At 39.9% G+C, this 20,305-nt stretch overlaps 1 protein-coding gene across 2 annotated transcripts; it reads left to right on the top strand.

Annotated features, from left to right (window-relative positions):
- The first annotated feature begins 217 nt into the window (after positions 1 to 217).
- DBT (dihydrolipoamide branched chain transacylase E2) lies at positions 218 to 19,956 on the top strand. 2 transcript variants are annotated; one of them, XM_045028148.1, is made up of 12 exons: positions 247 to 276; positions 3,630 to 3,755; positions 5,833 to 5,956; positions 6,134 to 6,209; positions 7,106 to 7,287; positions 13,355 to 13,482; positions 13,950 to 14,193; positions 15,347 to 15,513; positions 15,940 to 16,017; positions 17,167 to 17,358; positions 17,563 to 17,634; positions 19,278 to 19,956. In XM_045028148.1, the coding sequence occupies exons 3-12, from the start codon at positions 5,890 to 5,892 to the stop codon at positions 19,443 to 19,445; spliced, it is 1,374 nt and encodes a 457-aa protein (XP_044884083.1). In that variant the 5' UTR covers positions 247 to 276; positions 3,630 to 3,755; positions 5,833 to 5,889; the 3' UTR covers positions 19,446 to 19,956. The 2 variants fall into 2 exon arrangements, with proteins under 2 accessions (XP_044884082.1, XP_044884083.1); XM_045028147.1 differs by lacking the exon at positions 3,630 to 3,755 and having other exon boundaries at positions 218 to 276.
- Positions 19,957 to 20,305: the final 349 nt, after the last annotated feature.

The raw sequence follows: 20,305 nt of genomic DNA, 5'->3' as shown, positions 1-20,305 counted from the left end.
CCCCCAGCCACGCCCAGGCGCTGGCCGCCCCGAGACACAAAGCTCCGTCGCGCCCTAACAAACTGGTGCCCGAGACCTTGCCGCTCCCTAGAGCACCGACTGGCTATGGGAGTGGGCTACTCCTCTCCCCCTGATTGGCCGCTGTGTCTGAAGCTGTCTTCTGATTGGTTGAAGGGTGGGCGGTGTGGGGGGCGTTGAGGGGGCTCCCTCTCTTTCCTGTTTAAGATGGCGGCAGTGAGGGCGCTGAGGAGCTGCTCGCGGACTGCGGGGCGCCTGGTAAGGGGGGCGGGGCGCCTTGCGAGCTTCCGCGGGGACAGGCAGCGCGTGCACCCCCGCCTTCTCGGGTGCGCGGGCCCGCCGGGGAGCCGCTGCCTCTGGCACGTCCTGCCCCGCCTGAGCAGGGGAGAGAGGAAGGTCCCTAGTGGAGAGACCCCCGCCCCAGACACCTCCACTTGCCCCGTAACCCCACTTTGGACCCGTCCCCAACCCACAGCCCCATCCCAGACACCCCTGTGCGAACCCCTCTCACAGGCTATAGTCTCCTGTCCTGGCTACCTCAGACCCCCTGCCCCAGACACCCTAGTGCAGACCCGTCCCTTCCCACAGCCCCATCCCACACACCCCAGTGCAGACCTGCCCCTTCCCACAGCCCCATCCCAAGCACCCCAGTATGGACCCCTCCCGGAGGCTATAGCCTCCTGTCCCAGACACCTCAGTGCAGACCCGTCCCTGACACCCCAGAGCCCCCTGTCCCAGATACCCATCCCTGTGCCATAGCTCCTGTCCAAGAGTCCCCTGTGCTGACTTGTCCCTTGCCATAGCTGACACCCCAGTGTGCTCTCCATGCCAGAGCCTCCCAGCTCAGACACCCCAATGTGGACCCCTCCCCACTCCATAACCCACCAGCCCAGACATCCCAATGCGGATATTTCCTTACTGTTTCATATCCCTTCAATATACAAACATCCCTACAAGGAAATCCACATCTCAGATATGCATTTTCATAAGCCAGCTATACCCTTTTTTAGGTAAGCCTCAGTTATCTGTCCCATTGCATCACCTATATATCCCACACATATGGCAACTCCTTTCAGATACTAATACATCCCTATATATGGTCCTTGTGTATGTGTCTTTGTGTTGCAACCATGTTGTATGTGTAGCTCCAAAGAGCTGGAATAAGCAGCCTCCTGACTCACTGGGAGGGGTTCAAACAGTCTGCTTTTAATAAAAGTTGAAATCTCGTCAATTAAAAATGTTTTCTGCAAAATGATGCTAAGTATTTGCAACTGTCTATATTGTAACCTTTATTGAAGCATGTTGGTGTAGTGTTATATGATTGCTGTCGTATGGAATGTCACAAAAATGAAAATATCTCATGAGCTTTTCCAAGTGAAAAACCATTTAAAATGAACATATATCCTGCTTTGTGAGAGAAGTGGATATTTTTTGTCCCCACAGCATCTTATCAGCGATAAACAATTATATCCAATTCCATCTAGTCACAGATCTACCAAGTTTTCCCTCTTATTTAGGATTCACTTAATACTGTAATGAAGGATTTTTGTGACAATTGTCTAAACAGTTTAGCAATCAACCATTTTTTTTAGACAATATTCAACTCACTGTAATTGTCAAAGCATTTTGAAAACTCCTGCTTCTTGTGTCTGCGTTGTCTTGTTAGTCTTCTATCTAATCAGGCTTCCTGCTTTTCATATCCAGAGGAAAACTGTCTTAAGGTAAAAGTGGTTCTTTTGTCTGTTTGCATCAGTGAGTTATCTGGTCTGTAATTTAGCATTGTCTGTTTATATTGGATACCTTATTGCATGCATTTTCTCTTATTCTTGGAAGACATTCCATTTCTCTTCCTGAAAACATCCACTGCAAAGAGTCATGAGGGTTGTCAGGATTCAGTAAATATATTTTTGCCTGTAACTTATGTTGAGGTTTCATGATAAAATAATAATATTGTGATACAATTTTTATTTTACTGATTTCTATGAAGGCAGCTGTGCACTTTCAAATATAGAAAATGTATGCAAAACAAAATTTAAACATTTTTTAAAAAAATTACTTACCCTGATGTTCAGTTATGTTCTAGTTCTGAGAGACTGCTGAGATGAGTTCCAAAGGTAGGCATTCTCCACTGAAAGGCCTTACACTGAACACACTGTATTAGACTGGATTTTGAGATTGAGTGCTTTGCAGTTTAATTTAACTGGTCCCATAACTTTAATTCAGGTCTGTAAAGATCAACACCTTGCATTGTACCTGCAAACTAACAGTCAATGCAAAGATATGAACACATGTTGTTCCAGCTTCCCCACTTAGAAAGAAAGCAGTGGCATTCTCCGCTAACTGAAGCTTCCACATGGACTTAAGTAGTAGCTTTAAGTAGAGTATATAATGGTAATCAAGCCTGAAGGAAATATGGCATCAACTGCTGTTGTGGAGCTAGCAGTATAGTCTCCTGGACAGCGGTAAACTGAGAAAGGTAAAAGAGGCCCCTGTGCTAGCTAGAAATCCAGGAGCAAAATTGGGTCAACAGAGCCTTTCTGGGAATAAATTTGTTTGCATGGGAAGACGCTTGTGTTACTATCATTGTCAGACAATGGCAGTGTTGATGTAAATATCGCTATGGGTATATCTTCACTGTGCAGTCAACTTGGGCTTTTACCCAGATTTTAGCCCACACCTCCTTATCATCTTCATAGAAAAACTTGTGACCCAGGTTTGGAGGTACTTCACATTGGGGCTAGTTTACATGGCTGAGGGTATAGATTAGAATCTGCTGCTTTCACTTGGGCAGAAACCAGCCTGCTCTACAGTGAGGATCCAGGTAAAATCACTTGAGTGCTGGTAGTCCTCTAATACCCTTCCTATAGTGCCCCTCAAAGGACAGACAAGTTCTCCCACAATTGACTAGGACAGAATCTTAGTGTCTCAGCACAAAGAACCATGGATATGTCCCCAAGTACACACAAGCGAGTGCAGAAACGGAGAGGACACAGTAACATTGGTATGACTTTACTATGGAAACATTCAAACCCAGTCTAGGCTAACTCTGGTGTTCAGACCTGGGTACCAATCAACCAGTAAAGACATATCCTGTATGTCAAGCACTTGTTTTCATAAATGTTTTCTGGCTTTAGTTAGCTTACAAAGCTTGTTTCGACTCAGTTTCTAACTAAGGCCCAATCCTACAAAGATCAGTGCATGTGTTTAACATTCTTATATTTGTTGGATTATTTAAATGGTACACCTAGTATAGGATTAATAGAGTGAATCTCTTATTTCATGTCATAACAAATTATTTTGTGATTTGTTCAATGAAACAATAAATATTGCTATAATGATATTATGCAGTGAAGTTACCAGCATCTTTAGTCCATGGATTTGAGCTGTTAAGAAAGGAACACCTTATTGTATAAAGAGACTACATGCTGAATGATTCATTTAATACGTTAACCTTTAACACACCAAGTTTTTTCATAAAGAATGTGTAGTATTAAAAATCAAAGACAAATTTCATTTAAAACACTGAATTAGTTTTTAATTATTCCTAAAAATGTCAACTCAAGACGGGACTGAAAATCTTCTGTACCAAAACCAGTCTGTTTTTTTGGCAGTGACAGTACTAATTTACTATCTTCAGTGATTACCTAATGTTAAAATCAAATGGAATGCATTCATGAAACTTCAGATTTAGTGATAGTTCAGAGGTTTGAGGCTGCTGCTTGTGATCATCTATTCAGGTAAATATTGAGCATTTTCCAGTTAGGGGCTTTACAGAGGAATAGAATTGTATTTTATGTTCTGAATGAATAAGCCTTATTGAGCAAACAATATAGCCATGATCTCAAGTGGGGAGATGTAAACGTAATAAAAAAATATCCAAAAAATCAGGGCAGAAAAGTCATTCACACTTTACTGGAATATAATCTAATTTACCATAAATTTTTAATGCTTTCATGAAACAAGAGCTACTGTCTTTTAATATTATTTTGCTGATTTTTTGTCATGAAAATAGGCAGGAAGGGATATTATTCAGAGGGGGAATTAGAAAAATACTCATTCTGGCTCAACAGAGATGGTCTCAGTAACAAATAGCTAAAAGGTAGCTGAAAATGACATTGGAATGTTGTTAGAGTTAGCCTGTGCAATGTAAATATTGTTTCTGGATAGGAAGGAAACAGTTATGGATATTTATATATCAGATCAAATTATATATACTAATATGCATAAGAATTACATGAATAGTACCTAATTCAATATAGCATAGTATTCTGGATTACCTTTCTTATGAAAGGTGTCACATAAAACCAGTCCTTTCCTAGTTTCTGGGAGAAGTTTAATATTCTTTGTCTATAGGAAGTTAATATGCTTTTCTATCTGTCTGAACTAAGAGAGGGGCAAAATTAAATTAAAACACCTAATTGCAAACCTTCCCGTGCAGGTATCCTGTTCTCTGGATCCTCTAAGAAGATAATTTCTAAATTTTACAGTCTGAGCCACTTGAGTACATTGTAGCACCTGAGTTTTGTTTTTTAGTAGCAAATCTCAGCAGTTAATTTATTTAAAGTTATTTTTGTTAGCTTTATGGATCATTTTTAGACAACATAAAACCAGAATAAAATTTAAATAAACGTTTTTCATACTAACGTAGTAAACTGGTTTCTGTTTCTAAGGGCTTGATCTAACTGCCATTGAGGTTAATAATAAAACACCCATTAACTTCAGTGGGAGCACTCTTGGCCTGTAGGCATATATCCAAAATTACTGCTTCTGTGACTATACAATGCTTCTATATCAAAGAACTTTTCAGACTATTGTATTGACTCCTGAATTAGGTTTCTGGACTGAATATAATTTCAGATCTAAAGAAAACATGCAAATTATACCCAATGCTAAAATAATTTAATAAAGTTGATGTTAAAGATTAATTACCTGAAGGTATGTGCCAATTCTAGATTGTTTTAAATGGGAATGGAAAGGCAATTGTTTGTGCCTTATGTCAGTTACTTTCTAATTAACACCTCAGATCAACCTGTGATTGCTATGAAGACAAAGAACATAAGAAAGGCCGTACCGGGTCAGACCAAAGGTCCATCTAGCCCAGCATCTGTCTACCGACAGTGGCCAATACCAGGTGCCCCTGAGGGAGTGAACCTAACAGGCAATGATCAAGTGCTCTCTCTCCTGCCATCCATCTCCATCCTCTGACGAACAGAGGCTAGGGACACCATTCTTACCCATCCTGGCTAATAGCCATTTATGGACTTAGCCACCATGAATTTATCCAGTCCCCTTTTAAACATTGTTATAGTCCTAGCCTTCACAACCTCCTCAGGTAAGGAGTTCCACAAGTTGACTGTGCGCTGCGCGAAGAACAACTTCCTTTTATTTGTTTTAAACCTGCTGCCCATTAATTTCATTTGGTGACCCCTAGTTCTTGTATTAAGGAAAATGTACAGATTTTTTCCCTTACATTAAGAGTTCTTTCCAGCATGCATTTTGCATATGAATATTTCAAATGGCTGTAGTTGTGTTTAGTGTGTGTATGTAATCTTTGTAAAACGTATACCAGTTGCTTAGAAACAATAACAGCTATATATCTGATGCCAAATCTTGTCATGATTTTTATTCACTAGTGATGACAAAATGCTTGGTGTTTTGAAGTCTTTGAATTCTCAAGTGTTGTATTAGTAAAACTGTATAAGTATATATGACAAATAAAGACTATGCTAATTTAGAATCTGTATACATTATAGAGTGTTTTCAATTGTAATTTAAAACCCCACCTTTTTAATACTTGAGATCTTTTTCCTCCAGATCTGTGTTCACCATATTAGATCGTGTAGCAGTGTTTGCTTTATAAAGTCCAAATACATGAGCATATTTGACAAATCTGCATTCAAGTTTAGTCATCAACACAGATTGTTCAGAACATCTGCTAGTAAGTTTTTTTTCATGTTTAAGTAACTTATTTTACACTCCCATTATGTTAGTAGTCTGTGATTTGCATCTTATTACTCGTACATAATCTAGTGTATTTGGTGCATTAACATTTTTCTGGCTGGCATTTTAGATTTAATATTTAACTTGCTATTTTTGTCTGATTATCTGTTTCAAGTTTCAAATGGCCAAATTGTCCAGTTTAAGCTCTCTGATATCGGAGAAGGAATTACAGAGGTGACTGTGAAAGAATGGTAAGTTTAATTTTGTTACTAACATACTTAGAAATTAAAAATGCTTTAATGTCTACATTAATTATCAATAGATTGTGAATAATCTTTTTGTGTTACCTGTGTAGGCTTTTTTGAATTATGTTTGCCACAGTTTGAAGACCCATGCCCTGTATAATCTGAGTTTAATATTCTATTGTTCTAGCTCATCATGGACTGCTTTGGGGGAGAGTCCATTATTTAATTACTGCTGAAGGTAGCACTCTCTCTCTTCCCTCCACAATGACTATTTTGGGGGTGCAGGAGGTTTAAGTTTGGGCCACATGTGTTAGGCTGAATTTTGGAAAGGAGCTTCTGGCTAGGAAAACCCCCGTTAGGCCCATAATTCCTTTTAAAATGGAAGAACCTAGCACAGAAATCATTCTCAAAACTCAATGGTAAATTGATTGAATAGAATTCAGACTCCACTAGGGGAAAAGCAGCAATGGAATGCTTTTTGCTCAGTGTCAGCTGGAGGTGTACTTCTCTTTTGGAACAGGAGATAGACTCTCCAGCTGTAGAGCTTCCCTGTCATCTATTCATGTTGTCAGGATCAGACCATCCTGTGCTATTAATAAACTGAACATGAGGCTTTTAGTTAGAAACGGTTTGTATACTGTCAAGAGAACACTAATATTTGCAGTAAAATGATAGAACAAGTGTATTGTGGGGAAGAATCCAAAGTCATGGTAACATTTTGCATATCAAAGATAGTTCTCCTGTCTATAGGCTGGCAAGAGGTGAACAACAGAATACATTCACATTTTAAACAACACATTATATTATACTGTTATTCATAATTGGGTTTATTAAAAGAATACATTGACCCAGTATGATTTTACTCTCATGTGCTATGTAAGCCTATCTTTTCCTCCTCATAGGTATGTAAAAGAAGGTGATAGTGTGTCTCAGTTTGATAGCATCTGTGAAGTACAAAGTGATAAAGCTTCGGTCACTATCACTAGTCGTTATGATGGCATCATTAGAAAACTCCATTATAATCTAGATGAAATTGCTTATGTTGGAAAACCATTAGTGGACATAGAAACTGATGCCCTGAAAGGTATTGTAAACACTTTCCCTCTTGCATATTAATTTATTTTTGTTGTCAAAACCATCCAGGTATTCAGGGGAATTCAAGATTAAGATTACATTTTTTGCAGAAAATGAATTTAATTAAAATCTATAAAATTTAACTTCTGTATATAAGAAACTACACCATGGGTGAGGAACCTACAGCCCGTGGGCCAGATCCGGCCCCTTGCTCATTTTCATCCGGCCCATGGACCACACACGTTCAGCTCACCTGCTGGAGGAGTGGGGGGCACGGAGGCTCGGGGCTTCCTGCCCGCGGGGCTGGTACCGACAGACTGGAGCTGCAAGTGCCAGCTCTCCCTGCCACAGGGAGGAAGCTCTGAATCTTGGTGCCCCCCTCCCCCCCACCGGCGGGGCCGAAGCCACGAGCACCAGCTTGCCCTGCTGCAGGGAGGGGAGAAGCCCTGAGCCTCCGTGCCCCCTGGGCAGGTGAGTTGAACATGTTTGGCCCACCATTGAGTTTTTGGATGGATCAATGGCCCCTGACACAAAAAAGGTTTCCCACCTCTGAACTACACAAAGTAGAACAGTGATGCATGCACTTAAATATTATCAACATTCTTTTCACTTTTTTATACAAAAAAAAAAATAGAAAAAAATGCAAAATTGGTGGTGGTAGAGTTTGAAATTTTCAAGTCAGACAATTCAAAATCATGGTTCCCACAAAAACTGTAACAGCTCTATTGTACATAGAGGCATGCAAGTCTATATCCTATACAATAAACAGTATTGCATCTCTACAAGGGGATGTATTACTCTGGGAATCGAAACTTTAAGTTTCAACTAGTTTGTGCTTTTAAAATCAGCCACAACACTGCAATGATATACTGGCAGTTTTGCATTCTTGTACATATCTAGCCCAAGAGATAGAGTCAGGAGTTGAGGTGCATGGCAAATGACCTTAATTCTCTCCTGAAGATTAGGGATGAAACTCTGGTCCCATGAAGTCTGTGGGAGTTTTGCCATTGGCTTCACTGGAGCCAGGATTTCAATCTAGGGGGTTTGCCTCTGGCTTTGCCAGGCTTTGCATGGTTGGGAGGGCTGTGTGTAATATTTATTGAATAAGGCTCAGTGTTTAAACTTCCATATAGGATTTTTTAAAAAACAAATTTTAAGAGGAGGATACATTTGTTTGTCCTCTGTCTGTAAATAACTATCAGACAGACTAGTATCCGGGGGTAGCCGTGTTAGTCTGTAGCCACAAAAACAACAAGGAGTCCGGTGGCACCTTAAAGACTAACAGATTTATTTGGACATAAGCTTTTATGGGTAAAAAATCTCACTTCTTCAGATGCATGGGGTGAAAATTACAAATGTAGGCATTATATAATGACACATGAAGAGAAGGGAGTTACCTCACAAGTGGAGAACCAGTGTTGACAGAGCCATTCAATCAGGACGGATGTAGTCCACTCCCAATAATAGATGAGGAGGTGTCAATTTCAGGAGAGGCAAAGCTGCTTCTGTAGTGAGCAAGCCACTCCCAGTCCCTATTCAAGACCAAATTGATGGTGTTAAATTTTCATATGAATTTTAGTTCTGCTGTTTCTGAAGTTTTTTTGTTCAAGAATAGTTACTTTTAAATCTGTTATAGAATGTCCAGGAAGATTGAAGTGTTCGCCTGCTGCCTTTTGTATGTTACCATTCCTGATGTCCGATTTGTGTCCATTTATTCTTTTATGTAGGGACTGTCCGGTTTGGCCAGTGTAAATGGCAGAGGGGCATTGCTGGCACATGATGGCATATATAACATTAGTAGACGTGCAGGAGAATGAGCCCTCGATGGTCTGGCTGATGTGGTTGGGTCCTCTGATGGTGTCGCTAGAGTAGATATGGGGACAGAGTAGGCAACAAGGTTTGCTACAGGGAGTTCCTGGGTTGGTGCTTCTGTGCTGTGGTGTGTATTTGCTGGTGAGTATTTGCGTCAGGTTGGGGATTGTCTGTAAGCGAGGACTGGCCTGCCTCCCAAGGTTTCTGAGAGTAAGGGATCGTTTTCCATGATAGGTTGTAGATTGTTGATAATGCGCTGGAGAGGTTTTAGCTGGAGGCTGTACATGATGGCCAGTGGTGTTCTGTTATTTTCATTGTTGGGCCTGTCCTGTAGTAGGTGATTTCTGGGTACCTGTCTCGCTCTTTCAATCTGTTTCCTCACTTCCAGGTAGGTATTGTAGTTTTAAGAATGCTTGATAAAGATTTTGTAGGTGTTTGTCTCTGTCTGAGGGATTGGAGCAAATTTGGTTGTATCTTAGGGCTTGGCTGTAGACAGTGGATTGCGTGATGTGTCCTGGATGGAAACTGGAAGCATGTAGGTAAGTATAGCAGTCAGTAGGTTTCCGGTATAGGGTGGTTGTAAGCGGGTGGTACTCACCCCTGCGGCGCCTCCTGCTGGTTGCTCTCCAACTTAGCTCTGTCCAGTCCCGGAGCGCCCTCTGCAGGCCGGTGATCCCCCTGTTCATAGGCCCCCGTGTCCCTCCCTGGACCCGGAGCCCTTCTACATGGGGTGCTGCCCCCTGCAGTAACCCCTTTCTTTCTGGGTCTCCCTTCCACTCTCAGGGAACCCTCACCCGCTATCCCTACCTTGCCTCAGTATTTGGCTACTGCTCAGTCATGGTCTAGCCCCACGCTCTGGGACAGACTGCAGTGTTAGCCTACTCATCATTGGCAAGGAGGGTTTGGACCTGCTGCTTTGTCCTACCCCCGGGCTGCCCCTTGCAACCCACGGTACCTATTGGCCCACTGCTAGGCCGCAGCCTGGGGCTTTTCAGGCCGGAGCTCCCCGGCTCCTCAGGCCTTCCCCAGCCTTGCTGCACTCAGGTATCTTGCTCTAGTTTCTAGCAGCCAGGCCCATCTCCCTCTGGAGGCAGAGAGAGACTCTCTGGGCTCCTGGCTTCCCTGGCCTTTTATAAGGCCCTGCTCCTCAGTTTGGGGCGTGGCCCCCAGCTGCAGCCACTTCCCCAATCTGCTCAGCCAAAAAGCCCCTTCCCAGGGCTGTTTTTAACCCCTTTAGGGCCGGAGCAGGGTCCACCCTGCTACAGTGGTGTTTATGTGACCATCACTTATTTGCACTGTAGTGTCCATGAAGTGGATCTCTTGTATGGACTGGTCCAGGCTGAGGTTGATAGTGGGGTGGAAATTGTTGAAGGTGGAATTCTTCAAGGTCCTCCTTTTCATGGGTCCATATGATGAAGATGTCATCAGTGTAGCACAAATAGAGAAGTGCTAGGGGATGAGACTAATTTTTTCTTAGGGGCATAAAGATAGATTTGTGTTTGTTCAAGAAAAATGGATGATTTTCTTTTTTGCTCTGTGTCTGATCTCTGGGAGGGGCTAAAGTTTTTCTTTTATTCAGCTATCTATTAAAAATATCCCTATATGAGCTTATTTTTTAATAACAGAGGAGGGGTTGCATTTCCATTGGGTAGCTATATATTGAAAAAGAAGCCTTCAGTACCACGATGAACTCAGTAAAAATAAATGAGTGGTCCAGTTTTGCATAATATCTTTGTATTTGGTACCAAACTAGCTATGGTTTGTGGGAAGGAGAATAAAATTAAGTATTGGTTATCTTAGGGGTCCACCAGATGTCTTGTTGAATAATTATATTATAGCTGTAACGGTGAAATATTTTTAAGAACCTAGATGACTTACTAGTCTAAGTTCTACTGACATTCAGAGTCACTGAGATTTTTTTTTAAATGTTAGCCTAAATCTCTAAAGTGATTATCTCAAGTGAAACCACAATAATGACACATACTTGTGAAAAGGATAATAAAATCTATTTTATGTAAATTTATGATAATCCAAATTCTATAATTTGGGTTATGTACAATATGACGGTAAATTTGCAACTGTTACTTGTTTTCTTTTCATGTGATGGCAAATGCCACAAATCACACAGTAGCAAAGTATACATTCTCCCCAGACTTCCGGCTTCCAAAGGTATTGGAGAGAATTACAATAACTTCTGAGTATCAGAGGGGTAGCCGTGTTAGTCTGGATCTGTAAAAGCAGCAAAGAGTCCTGTGGCACCTTATAGACTAACAGGCTATTGGAGCATGAGCTTTCGTGGGATGCATCTGACGAAGTGGGTATTCACTCACGAAAGCTCATGCTCCAATACGTCTGTTAGTCTATAAGGTGCCACAGGACTCTTTGCTGCAATAAGTTCTGAGCAGAGCAATATTTCAGAGAAATGTAAACAACTGCACCTCTAAACTTCAACACTGGGGACAGTTTCAATTGTGGGAACTTTTGTTACCCGTCAGAACACACACACTTCTGAGCTATCTTTTAGGGAGTAAAATGTAAGGGACTAACTGGAATTTCAAATAAAATAATGACTGTTTAGTAATTTATTTAAATATCACATAGATACCTTAAATCTTTATTTGCAAATAAGCTTTTTTAACTTGATGTGGCATTAATCACTTTAATAATATTTAACACTGTTGTGTATTTTTCTGATCCACTTCTAAATGTATTAACATTAATTACATTTAAATTACTTCAGGTAAAGTGAAATACCCTAGTAGTAGTATTATTGCCAAAAGAAAAAAAAACGGTGTGTGTTTAAACACAATTTTATCTCCATAATCATTTAGTTTTTTACACTAGAGTGGGATTTTTTTTTACTGTTCATACAGTCAGAGATTAGAAAATCCATAATTTCTTGAGGTTAATTCTCTTCCTGACTGTGTTTAAAAAAAATGACAAAACTGCTTGATTTGATCTCGTGATTGTTTTTAAAAAGTCCCAAAATGGACAGTTTCTTATAAGGTTTCCTGTGATGTTTTGGGTTCCATCCAGACCAGTAAGGAGTTTTGTCACTGCCTACCTTGCAACTTGTGGGTGCCTTTGTACTGTGCAGCTATGGGTTCAATTCCCTGACACCAGCAGTCTGCCCACAAGCATAATGTCTTACCTTGGCTTTCACAAGTGTAGTTATTCTTTGCAGAGAAGATAACAACAGCCCTCCGGTCACAAGTCTCTCCAAATAAATCCTCCCTGAGTTCTGAATTACTAGGTGCTTGGACTGTTCCCCTCTGGTTCATCACCCTTGAAGCCATGAAACCATTCTTCCAGTTAGCTCACTATGGCATACACACTCCACACAGTTTGCACACCGGGCACCTGCTTGGGATGAAAATAAAGTTTATTCAATAGAAAAACCATAGATTCAGAGATGGAATAGTAAGGAACAGCAAACATATATACAAGTTATACAGAAAACAAACATAAAGAGACAACCTCAAGCTTTTTACTTTCATATCAGATAAAATCCCTTTTCTAATAAGAGTTACTTGTTGCCTTAAACCGTTTCCCAGCCTACCTGTAGGAGGGATCGAGACAGTCCTTCAAATTCTGGATGATCTTCAGTACAAACTCCTTCCATTTTAAAAGGGGTGGCAGTTTTTTTCTTCAGTCATTACAGATATTCAAAGTGGAGAAAACTCTCTTCTGTCTTAGTTTCTGAAGGCTGGGGTTTCTTTTCAGTTTCAAGCTGTTCCCATTTGCTTTGATGATTCCTCATTGTTTACTCCTGGGCTGGACAAGGGCCTGGTATATGCAGTGTAGTAGCCATGTCAGTCGCAGAGAGAGGATAAGGTGGATGAGGTAATATCTTTTATTGGACCAACTTCTGTTGGTGAGAGAGACAAGCTTTCAAACTACACAGAGCCCTGCCTCAGGTCTGAGAAAGGTAATCAGAATTGCACAGCTAAATACAAGATAAAACAGATCAAAATCTCTAGATCAAGACCATTCAAGGTGCTTGAAACCAGTCTCTTATGGTTGGGGAGATAGCCCCTTCCTTCATCACCCTGTTGTGAGGTGGTGCTGAAGTTGAACCAGAGTTACAATTACCGTTTATATTTCTATATCTCTGTATGTGTGTGTATAGATCTATATGTATATGTGTGTGTGTGTGTGTGTGTGTGTGTGTATATATATATATATATTCATTACCATAACCTGTTTTAATCAAAACCACTTTGAGCAATGTAGTAAAGTTAAAGCAGTTTTTATATTATTTTCAGATGTAGCCTCAGAAGAGGATGTTGTTGAGACACCTGCTGTGTCTCATGAAGAACACACACACCAAGAGATAAAAGGCCACAAAACACTGGCAACCCCTGCAGTCCGTCGCCTTGCCATGGAGAACAATGTAAGTTTGTGTTCTATTGACGCCAGCTCTGTTTTATATCCATTGCTTGTATATTAATCTGACTGTATCTGAGAAGGCAATAAAACTCTAATATTATTGAAAGCTGGTGGTGAATTGCCAGGGAACAACAATGAAAAAAGTTGTTGATAAATGGCTTGCTTCAAATGAATAGTGTTTCAGTGTTGAAGTTGTGAACTGCTTGTACATAATATTTCTCATCTAAGAAAAAAGTACCTTTTAAATAATCATTATTCTGCCTTAATATATATATGTAATTAAGGACACAGAGGGTCTTTCAGAAAGTTTAGATAGTGTTTGAGCAGATACTAAGTCACAAGAAGGTATTAACCTGAGGAATGTTACTCGAGTACCTGTAACATTTTCATATTTATAATCCAATTACAACATATAATTTCTCTACTTGTGCTATATAGCAAAAGTTCTATAGTGTGTTATATACTTTTCAGATTAAACTGAGTGAAGTTGTTGGAACAGGGAAAGATAACCGCATCCTTAAAGAAGATATTCTCAATTATTTGGCCAAGCAGACGGGAGCTATTTTACCTCCATCACCAAAACCTGAAATTATCCCACCATTACCAAAATCGGAGACTGCGCCAGCTGCTCCAAAGGACAAAGGAACTAAAATTCCTATACCCATTTCCAAGCCCATCGTGTTTGCAGGGAAAGATAAAACTGAGGCTGTGACAGGTAAAAACATAAATGCAATCATGAAGTAGCACTCATAGTTGATATAGCTTCTAAATAATTAGTCAGTGAATGATAACATTTAAATTGATTCTCCTGTTCCCATTGACGGCGAGCCAGCTTTTGTCTTGTAATCACACTAGTGTGGGGAGACAATGAGAATGAGAAAAGGTAAGTGTGCTTTGCAGAAAGGAGGAGTTTGAAATAATTTTTCAGATGGTGGTCAGACAGGGTTGTCAGTGTTCTTCTCTGGCACTGTGTGGTTTCATCATGTTCATGTTCTCTGCTAGTAGCATCGGACTGTGACTTGCACCTGTTCATTTTAAATTCTGTTTTTTTAACTGTGCATTATGAACATCTAAAAACATTTTGTGCAAAATTTTGGAAATAGGTACTCTGGAATTCTTCAAACAGTATTGCAAATACTATTCCTATAGAAATCATTATGTAATTTATTAGCAGGATCAATGAGTAGGATTGTTTATTTGTGATATAATCAGTCTTGCCATCTAGAGCTCCCAATCTAAGATGGACACAGATTAGACAAGATGCACTGGGAGAGCAAATTACATTTCTGTTTTCCTCAGTTACATAATATTTGGGCTAGAAAGGATGAAAAGATTGATGCAGCTTAATGTTTGTGGGCCTTGCACACAAGGTTAGCCTGTAGGAATGATCTAGAGGCAGATGCTAGGATACGGAAATAATTCCAAACATTTGGGACAGAATAAATTCTTTACTGAAGTTATCGGGTACCTGCTTCAGGTATATAACGAGTCTCCACATCAATATTTTCACACTCATGGTAAAATTCCTATTGTATACAAAGAGACAAGATGGGTGAGGTAGTGTCTTTTATTGGACCAGCTTCTGTTGGTGAGAGAGACAAGCTTTTGAGCTTACACGGAGCTACTCTTCTTCAGGTCCGGGAAAGGTACTCAGAGTGTCCAATTGTATCCAGTGCTATTTTAGTAGCTCTTGGTGTAGTACTAAAGTTACTTGGTGTCCAAGCAAGAATGATCATAAGTGGATTCTATCCCAACTTTTGAAATAAATATTTATAGTTTTTCAAACAAAACTGAACGTTAGAAACTGGCTAACTCTAAAGTTTCTAAAAGCTTTTTATTGGTAAAAGCACCCATTGAATATTTTTCAGGCTTTCACAAGGCAATGGTAAAGACCATGACTGCTGCACTGAAGATTCCTCACTTTGGTTATTGTGATGAGATTGACTTAACTCAGCTCGTTCAACTGAGAGAAGAATTGAAACCTCTAGCACAAGTTCGTGGAGTTAAACTCTCCTTTATGCCTTTCTTCATAAAGGTGAGTCATAGGTGCATTTCAGAACAGGATTCCTAATGGCATATACTGTTGACAGCAAAGGACATAGTGGGGAGGAAGGAAAAACTTGCTTTTCTTCTGCATTTTTTCATTTAGTTTCATCCAGCTCTTTTAATTGTCTTTTTATTTTATCCCTCTCATCATTACAATCATCAACACACAAAAACCCTCTTTAGGTCTACAGTGAGAACTCTTCTTGCTTACAGTAACCCATTCCCTTTACCTATCTAGGTACTTGTATGGATCTCCACAAAATAGAAATTAGAGTAACCTAGACAAACACTTGATTGCATTCTGGATATTACGAGCTGCCTGAGGTACACGCATCCTGCCCCTTCCTTTCTCCATTGGGTGATAAAAGTATTAAGAGAGCTCTTAGTGTTAATATTGTTTTTTTATGTTTAACAGGCAGCTTCTCTGGGATTACTGCATTATCCTATTCTTAATGCATCTGTGGATGAAAACTGTCAAAATATCACATACAAGGTTTGTGCAATTTTATGAAAATAGTCCTGTGCCAAAAAAGTAATGCTCCTCCAAGCATCTAATAATCAGGGCTCTTTTTCAGTACAAATAAATTAACTTTTTTTTAATGGAAAAGGTGGGGAAAAATTGAGCCCAAAGCAATTCTTAAGTACTGTGATGGAAAACGATCCATACACCACCACCTCTATCTAATATCAAAATGGAATGAATGGAGAGGGCTAGATTAATGCAATTGGTGCTATTTATATAGCACCTGCTAAGAAAGACATGCCACTGCTAGCCATATTAGCAACCCGCTCTCTTGCTCTTCTTTCTGACAAGGGGCTGAGCAGTCTCAAACCATAACCTATAAAAATTTAGGGGTAGAAATGTTTTGTTACTGTGGCAATGGTGACACTGTTCTATCAACCCTGATGTCTTAAATAAGTCACCTTTCTATTTAAAAAAAAAAAGGGGAGGGTGGATTTTCTTGGCATGACAGAAAGCAGAAGGCTTGACATGCAACATAGAAAACATAGGGAGTTTGTGGTCAGGGCTATGCAGAATACACGTTTTGCATGGATTTATGTTGCGCTTGTGAAAGATACTGGGTTGATGGTCCTGAGGACTGAACTCCTGTATTTACAGAAATGATGTAGCACAGTGGCAGCAATGCAAACTTCCCTTGCACTGTCTTACCCCACATCTCTGAGACTTACTCTTTCTGAATCACTTCAGAGGATGAAAGGGCAGTTCAGTCTCTGTTTCCTTTAAATTCATGGTCTCACTGCTGAGACTGACAGCATATTGTTACGATGTGTGCACAGATTTGTTAACAGAATAAAGAATTCATATTTCCAAGGGGATGTCGAACTCGGGATCCTAAATTTCCTAGATTTAAACTCCCCCAAAACAGTTTGGAGGTTGCCTTTACTGTTCCACAATTATATGGAGAGTACCAAAGAGACTTGTCTTTAAAAAATTCAAATCTGCGTAGAGTGTGGTTTATTCTGAACAGAAACTTCCTTAGTGGAAATACTGAAAACAATATTTTAGCACTTTAGTTTGAATAAAATAAAACTAATTCATATTTCCATTTTTTGCATTAACTTATATATAACGCATGGTTGGTTAGTGAAACTTACAGTATTGTAACTGAATATATTGTAGGCTTCTCACAACATTGGAGTTGCTATGGACACAGAACAAGGCTTGATTGTCCCTAATGTGAAAAATGTTCAGGTCTGTAGCGTGTTTGAGATTGCTTCTGAATTAAATCGCCTTCTGACCTTGGGCTCTGCAGGCCAGTTGGGAACAAATGACCTCACTGGGGGAACATTCACTCTCTCCAATATTGGCACAGTGAGTTAAAAAAAAAAAGTTTTTACATTGAAAAAATTGGTTTAAAAAATAACTACTACCTGTTACATTGATAAATATGTAATTGTTAGAAAAAAGTGTTTTCTATATCAAATATTACAGTACAGCATACAAGAAACATGTTGCTACTGCAAATGGGCACTCCTAGAATATTCTTGAGCTGATTTTCTTGGTTTCCCTTTTTAGATTGGTGGTACCTATGCCAAACCAGTGATACTACCTCCTGAAGTAGCTATTGGTGCTCTTGGAAAGATACAGGTACGTGTATGTTGATCCAACTACAAAGACACAGGTGTTTGTACTGTAGTAAGGCCATGTTCAATTAAAACTTTGCATTTCATCTACCTTCGATACAGTAGAACTTCAGAGTTACGAACACCTTGGAAATGGAGGTTGTTCGTAACTCTGAAATGTTCGTACCTCTGAACAAAACGTTATGGTTGTTCTTTCAAAAGTTTAGAGTTGAACATTGACTTAATACAGCTTTGAAACTTTACTATGCAGAAGAAAAATGCTGCTTTTAACTATCTTAAATGAAACAAGCACAGAACCAGTTTCCTTACATTGTCCATTTTTTAAAAAAAAAAACTTTCCCTTTATTTTTTTAGTAGTTTACATTTAACACAGTACTGAATTTTATTTGTTTTTGGGGTGGGGTGTTCGTCTCTACTGCTGCCTGATTGCATACTTCTGGTTCCAAACGAGATTGGTGGTTGACTGGTCAGTTTGTAGCTCTGGTGTTGCAACTCTGAGGTACATTGTTCTTACTGAAAGCATTTTTTCTACAAGATGTGGAAGAAGGACACCATGTAAACTTTGTAAATGAAATCTTACAATGTTTTTATAAGACTTAAAAGGCTGAGCACAGACAAAAAATATAAACAATCTTTTGTCTCTGGCTCGGGATTGTCTACCAGAAGCCCATTATATTCACCTCATGATGTTTTTATTTAACTTGTTGGCTTCTAGGTATAAAAGAAAAAAAATAGATTATATTCTGATATTTGTAGGGGTTTTATAATACCATCTTTGTTCAGAAAGAATACTTGCAGTGTTTCAAACCAGGAGAAGACTTGAAACAAATTGCTTCTGATATTTAAGTTTTGTTATGTGATCCAGAGATTTAAATCTAAGAACTTTGTACGGTCAGATAAATACATTTGTTAGTATAAAAGAGCAAAAAACCAAAACAGACCCTCCCCCTACATTTCTTAGTGGATAATACTTTTCCTATATTTCCCCTATGCCTTTTTGAGCTTCTAGGGAAGGTTTGGGAGGCATGTGTCACCTCAGCACCAAAGGTTCAGTCAACTTCTCTAGCACAGTGATCCCCAAACTTTTCAGAGTCATACCTCCCTTATCCCTGTCCGCACCTCCTGAGGCTGGGGGTGGGACTGCAGCTCCCCTGAGGGGCTGAAGGGGATGCGGATGAGGGTAAGGGGGCCAAGGCTTGGGCTGTAGCTCAGGGCAGATCTGGGGCCAGGACCAGGGCTAGGTGTCATGGCCAGGGGCTAAGGCTGGAGGAAGGGCCAGAGCAGAGCACGGAGTGGGGCTGGGTGGTGTTCCTTCCCTGCCCCACATGGGGGCTGGCCCAGACCCAGCCACACCCCCCAAATGTTCCTTCTTGATCCTGTAGGAAGCGCGCCCCACAGTTTGGGGACCTCTGGTCTAGCAGGATAATTTGGAGTCAGGGAGGAATTATGATAAACTCAGCAGGGTTGCTTAGGAGTGGTAGGTGCTAATTCTGTTTGAGACCCACTACATAAACAATTGGGGGAAAATCTGTATTCTCTTAATTGAAATATTGCTCTATATCTACTCTAGCAATTGTTAAGACAAGAATCATGTTTGTATTGTTTCTTTCATCAGCTTCCTATTTTCTTCCCTTCTCTTCTTTCTAGGTTCTTCCCCGATTTAATGGTAATGGGAAAGTATTTAAAGCACAGATAATGAATGTGAGCTGGTCAGCTGACCACAGAATTATTGATGGAGCTACAATGGCCCGTTTTTCTAACTTGTGGAAATCCTATTTGGAGAACCCTGCTTCCATGCTGCTAGATCTTAAATAAAGAACACTAATGCCAGAACACATCCTTAAACTTTGGGGGAATAAACTCAATAATTATAAAAGCTAGCTATGCTAGCATATGTCCGTTAGTACTTTTCTTATTATACAATTATATTATGTGGTTGAAAGGTCTCAAGAGCCTATATCAGTCTATTGATAACCTGTTCCATTCTTTTCAATTAAAATGGGTAGTTTTGTAGTTTATTCTATGGGAGGCTGTCATACTTAATAGGTCATGGTGTGACTTCTAAATGTGATGGGGGAAGTATTTAGTGCCTGACTCTGATAATATGTGCTGACTGCCACTGGCTGACATTACTGAAAGACAGATATCTACATGTCTGCAGTACTTTTAAACTGCTTATTCTGGATAGAAGGGAAGTTACGTCACAGTTATTCCTGGTTGAAAACAGGAATTTATTTTAACAAATCTAATGGAATATTTCCAAGTTCCTGAAAGAAATTATGCAGAAATAATGTACAAATAAAATGTCTTTACGATTATCTTTAAAGATGTCCAGTGGACTTTTTATTGTTTAATGGTGCTAATGTTTCCTCTAGTCCTTTTATACATAGAAAGTTCTTAGCACAGGTACTCAGTATCAGGTGACAATGGAAGATGACAATATCCCCCAAAATTTACTTCCTGCACAGTTTCAGAATATTTACTGGTATCCAACAACTCTTTGTAATAACAGTGTAGAACTGTCTTGCACCAAACTCTGATAGGCTGAAAGTATGTAGGATTGTTTACATACTCTTAGGCCTGGTCTACACTAAGGGGGGGGGGGTCGAACTAAGGTACGCGAATTCAGCTATGCGAATAGCGTAGCTGAAGTCGAAGTACCTTAGTTCGGGCTA

Source organism: Mauremys mutica, chromosome 8 (assembly GCF_020497125.1).
Source record: "Mauremys mutica isolate MM-2020 ecotype Southern chromosome 8, ASM2049712v1, whole genome shotgun sequence".
NCBI lineage: Eukaryota > Metazoa > Chordata > Testudines > Geoemydidae > Mauremys > Mauremys mutica.
The sequence above is the reverse complement of the archived record's forward strand: the minus strand, read 5'-3'. Positions and strand labels throughout refer to the sequence as shown.